Source organism: Sander lucioperca, chromosome 1, assembly GCF_008315115.2.
Source record: "Sander lucioperca isolate FBNREF2018 chromosome 1, SLUC_FBN_1.2, whole genome shotgun sequence".
Classification (NCBI taxonomy): domain Eukaryota; kingdom Metazoa; phylum Chordata; class Actinopteri; order Perciformes; family Percidae; genus Sander; species Sander lucioperca.
Genome location: NC_050173.1, coordinates 40,809,492 through 40,815,204, shown reverse-complemented (window position 1 = coordinate 40,815,204; position 5,713 = coordinate 40,809,492). Strand labels below are relative to the sequence as shown.

General features: G+C 40.0%; 1 protein-coding gene across 1 annotated transcript; it reads right to left on the bottom strand.

Annotated features, from left to right (window-relative positions):
- Positions 1-736: 736 nt before the first annotated feature.
- On the bottom strand, positions 737-4,735 carry LOC116048035. The gene is made up of 9 exons (XM_036004328.1): positions 4,495-4,735; positions 4,082-4,325; positions 2,992-3,265; positions 2,734-2,911; positions 2,557-2,633; positions 2,263-2,443; positions 1,911-2,159; positions 1,559-1,730; positions 737-1,042 (listed from the first exon to the last, which is right to left on the bottom strand). Exons 1-9 carry the CDS (start codon positions 4,610-4,612, stop codon positions 775-777), a joined length of 1,761 nt encoding a protein of 586 aa, XP_035860221.1. The 5' UTR covers positions 4,613-4,735; the 3' UTR covers positions 737-774.
- Positions 4,736-5,713: the final 978 nt, after the last annotated feature.

Below are 5,713 nucleotides of genomic sequence, written 5' to 3'. Positions count from 1 at the left end.
TATATATATTTGTGTACTTGTGGAAATTGCTCAATAATGCCCACTGAAGTTGAAACCATCTGTTGCCAAGAAATACAAATGGTAATTATAATGAATTACAAGGTATACAACAGTTATGCAAAGTGGATATGATTTTGACTAACCTCTGTTGTAAAATAGGCCTACTACAAAATGTACAAATACAATTAGCCTACTTTCAAATGTGTTATCATGTTTACTTTTACCGTTGTGCAAAAATGTATCATAATTTTAAATCACCTCCTGGATGTAACCGTTTGTAATCAATTATAGGGGCCAATAATTTCTGTGATCTCTGACAACACCATTTGTTCTATACAGTTTAACAAATACATGTAGCTTCATCAATCATTATCTGCATTTTTCAGTAATGTTGCCTCCTCAGGTAATATTTATTCTTTATGAATTACTTATTTTTATTATTAGGTTGTTACACGAATGCAACAGGTTCCTGTCCCACCTACCTGCATGGTTTACCATCCAGACCTAGAGCCAACCGTTTGAACCACTACACCCTGCGGAACATCTACACTATGTACAGAGCAGACTATGGACCTTTGAGGTGTCGAACAGAAAAAGAGTAAGTTTTAAAACATGTAATTAATGGTCCCATAAAATGATTTTACCAAGAAACCAAAGACCTAATGAAGAAATCACAATTACAACATCTTTATTTTTATCAAATGTCAAAACAGTTATATAAATAGATAACTCTTAATATACATAATAGGAAAAAAATACAGATATACACTATAATTAAGAGGGATGTTCACTATTGTCCAATCCTGTCCATACAGGCGCTACAGGCATCTTGCCTCTCTTGGCTTTGTCAACTGGTGCTGGGGCTTCTTGGGAAGGACTGTTAGGGTGGTAATCCCGTTGTGCGTTGTACGCCGGATACGCCTGCAGTTTCTGGATCCGGGTGCATAATATGTAGGGTTCCGACTGTTCCTTGAACAAAGCGGGACACATGACGGGCAACCACTTCCTCCTTTGAGGGTCTCTCATGATCCGATGCCAGGTCCTTGGGGATGGGGATGGACTTCAGCACCTCAACAAATGGCGTTGGGTCCTCGAACACCTCCTCGAAAACCAGCTTCATCAGTTCTTCCACATATTCTGTGAATTAATGCATATAAATAATCACTGAAGTATTTATTTTTTACGTTTACTATATATAAGTTGTTTTTTTAAAGTTAACACTACTTGTACATATTCAATGTGTCACTATTGATGTTACATTATTTGTTATAAAAATAAAAGTAGTTTAAAACTTACACTATGTAGGGTCTGTTTTTACTGGCCTCGCAGTCACCTCCCCCTTCCTGGACTTGGGAAACACAACCTTGAATACGGGTTGTCCTGCAGATGTTGTGGCTTGCTCGCGGTCTGCATTTTCATTGTAGTGCATGGCTGCAAGGTACAACCTACAAAAATACAATTGCAAACTGAAGTGACAAAACAATTTTGATATTATATATATTAGCCATGAGGCAGTAGCTGTGGTGTACGATTTTACTGAATGTATTCATTGTATTACCTGCAAAGCATGCCCATGAAAGGGAAAACCACATTCTTGGGTGTGAAGCGAAGGATCAAACTGTGGAAAGCCTCCAGGGATGATGTTTGGTAGTGGTGGCTCAGCTTCTCCACATCTTTGACAACCCTCTTATTGACCAGGATTTTTTCCACTTTGTAGAGCGCCACTGACCCTTAAGTAAAATTAAAAAACATTTTATTAAGATTGCAGCCTGTTAACATAGTAAATACAGCAATAATATTGCATTACAAAGGGCATTTGAGATGATGTTTTTTGTTAATATTATAAGCAAAAAAGGTTTTGCATTTTAAATGTTAAATGTAGTTCTTTTAATCACATTTTCTTTACATACCTGGTTTAAACCATTTACTTGGATCCCTTGACACTCTATCAGGATGTTGGCACTTAGGGAAAAGAGGGTTTTCATGCAAGTGCACGTTCTGGATGTGGTTGACAATCGATGTCCACTTGGCTACCTTCTCTGGCCCTGATGTTGACGATGTTGCACTCCAGTAGACGTGGTTTTTAATGCTACGCAGCCACTTCTTCAGCACCCCGCAGTCCTTGTTTTGCGCAACTTTGTCAAGTTTCTTTGACAAACCTTGCAGAAAGTACATATGCAATAAATTGATATTCAGGACATTCTTTGATGTCACAAAGTATGTCAATGAGTCACACTGACATAAACAAGGATGAACACATACCTTTCTCAAAGTGCCACACATCATAGAAGTGGGTGATGCTGCGCTCCCTCAGATACTTCTGGATCTGTGGATGACGGTCGGTGACAATGTAGTCCACCTCCAAACCGTTTGAATCCAGTAGATCCAGGAAGCGTTTAAGGCCCTCCTTCTCCATGTGGAAATTACCACCTACTTCATTGCTCTGGTGGTGGGACAAAAATGCATAGATATAAATGTGAGACATTGAAAGCTATACAGAATCATCTTTCATCATGTTGCAAGGCAAAAAAAAAAATCCCAAAACATAGGACCCACCTGAACAAGCTGAAGGTCAATAATGCGGTTACTGTCTAGGTGCATCAGCGTGTAGCTCCCATACTTTGCTGAGTGCCCTGAAGATTATATAACAAAACGATGTCAAGGCTTTGCAACTGAAATTTAATGTATAAGTACCATGCTTTTAAGAACAGACTTTTGGGACTTTTGTCTTACCTGGGGAGTCAGCTCGCATATCTCCACTGACTCCAATCTTTCCTCTATGCAGTAACTTTTGAAAAAGATGTTGCTGATCCATCTTCCATTTGTGGATTATGGCTGGCTCCAGAAAACTCCTAGCATGCCTCCTGAAGGTGTCATACTGGGAAATCTGAAGATTCATGGCCTTGCATATCTGTGAAAACATGTAAAATTGGTACGTTTGTGAAAACGGTACAGTGATTGCCATTTCATATTAAATAGTTATAGCAATACCTTTTCCAGTTGGATGAAGGATGCACCGGTGAAATACGTTGCCGCTGACAGGTGTAGGTTGCCGACGGGGGTACTTCCTACAACAGGCTGACTCTGCCACTGTCTTGAATAGTTGCAGTGTGGGCAGAGTTGTGTGAATGACACATACGTTCCCATTTTCCGTCGCTGAACGTCACACTGCCTCTTGCATACAGGACAGCTTTGAAAAAGCTCCCTTAGGCAGCTTTCAAAAACAATGTACTTATCATCCTTATAAGTAGACACTGGTTCAAACCTTAAAGCAGCCATATTATGCTCATTTTCAGGTTCATAATTGTATTTTAAGGTTGTACCAGAATAGGTTTACATGGTTTAATTTTCAAAAAACACCATATTTGTGTTGTACTGCAGTGCTCTCTCTCACTGCTGGAGATCCTCTTTTCACCTGGTCTCTGTTTTAGCTACAGAGTGAGACCTCTTTTCTTCTTCTTCTTCTGTACTATCTTTGATTGCACTGCACATGCCCAGTAGCTCAGATGTAGATCATGTCAGCTAGCTAGCTCCATAGACAGTAAAAGAAAGGCTGTTTCTACAACTTCGGTCAGTTACAAGGCAGGATTAGCTGGGAGACTTCTAAATGAGGGCGCACATGTAAGTAGTTCTTTTGTAGATTATGGTGAACTTGTGTGTGTTGTAGCAGTGCTTTGCTACTGAGAACGAGGTAGCATGCTAGCGTTAGCATGCTAGCGTTAGCATTAGCGTTAGCATGCTAACGCTATGAGCTAATGGTTGCGGTTAGCCTGCTCGTTTCGGCTTGTGACGTCACAAGTCGTGCTGATTTTGAACAGCTCACCCAGAGACTGAAGGCAGGACACATTCAGAAACTGTATCTCACTCTAAACAGCATGGATGGATTTTTTTCAAAGTTTGTATGTGTGTGGAAGCACCAGAGACACAACATAACACCCCAAATCCCAGAAAAAGTGATTTTTTCATAATATGGGCACTTTAAAAAAAACAGAAAGAATACATTCTTGCTTTAGCTTTCCTACCCAGTTTAACATTTCTGCTGATAAGTCATATTGAAATGTAATAAAAATATCGAACTTACGACATGGCAGAGTCGTCCGTTAGAACAGAGTCACCAGGGATATATGTTGAGTCTTGTGGCTCAGCTTGCAACTCTGTTGATGTGTCTCCCTCTTCCTCTTCCTCCTCCTCCAACTCAAGGCGAGGTCTCTTGCCAGGTCTGTAATGTTGGGGTCTTATAGGTGTTGAAGACATTGGGGTGAATTCTCGGGAGCTTGAAGTGGTCTCAGTGTAAACACTAACACAGGGCACCGTTGCCTGGGTGCCTATGAAGAAACAAAAGAATTAAATAGATATTTTATAGATAGGTATATACATTTAATGAAATGAAATTCTCAGGTTTATTATATATTGGTTTTTCAGCACTGTTAGGTATTTCCAGGTACTGCATGTGAACTAAAAAATGCAAAAACACGTGATGCTTTTGTTATTTACCTTTGCTTCTCATGGAAGCCCTCAGTGTACCCATGGACAGCTGTGTGCCGACTGTTCTCATTTTGGAGCTCCGGACTGTGTGCCCACGGACATATTTTGTGGTGGTTCCGTCTGGCATCCTATGTCATGGAATGTAGTGGAAAGGTCTGGGGTTTCGAGGTGCTGCTGTGATGTACTCTGTAATAACACAGTAATCAGATGAAAATAGTCAGTATCTGCAACGCTAACAGCACGTGTAGCATGTAAAAAAATGAACACACCACATGACATCCTTTTGCTAGTCAAAACCCCGGTTGTTTAAATAGGGAGCAATTATACTGTTGGTTATGGACAACGGTATCCACGTAACAAAGTAACTTAAACGCACATGTCGTTTACCACTTTACACAACAACATTAGCCAACACTACCAAATTAGCTGAGGCATACAGTGGTTTCGTGCCCTTACCAATCAACCTGTAAAGTAGCATTAACGTTCTAAACATACCTTCACATGCACACTTGTACACTGTTCTACATGTATTGACCGAAAAGCGATAGCCAATTTTAATGCAGTGTTACGTAATTGTGGTCAAAAGCTTTGAACAAAACCATTTGAACACAAAACGTTAGCGCTAGCTAGCTAGCTAGAAAGTTAGCTTCTGCTAACTTTGTAACGAGGCTACATTTCACTGCCACCGTAACAGCAGCTGGTATAGCTAAGTTACTCATAAATACACATCCACACAACAGCAATATTTCACATCTTGAAATACACAACCTATCACCATATTTAAAAAAATAATCTGTTAAAAATGAGCAAAACCATTTCACACCGGATATAACATTAGCTACAGCTTTAGCTGTAGGTTAGCTACAACCATGAGATTCAACTGCCCACTTGAACATGAACTTGAAAAGTTTTATAAAATATAGCGTACTTACAGGTTGTGGTTTTGAATCTCCAGGATGGCCAGACAGAGTTGGAACTGCGCTGTCTTTCAGAACTAATCGGTTTGAAAATCCTGAATCGAACTGTTGCCGGTTCAGGAAGCAGTCCTCCGTAAAATGGACAGAACACAACATAAGGTTGGGGTTGTAGTCCTGGGGAATAGTGCCAAAAACAAATTGTAACCACTGACTCTTCAATTCATCATCTTTTGGAAGACGAAAAAGAGGAAATTTCCCCGTGCACTGATGAATACAGCGTATCCTGGACATGATAATACGCTCTCAACTCT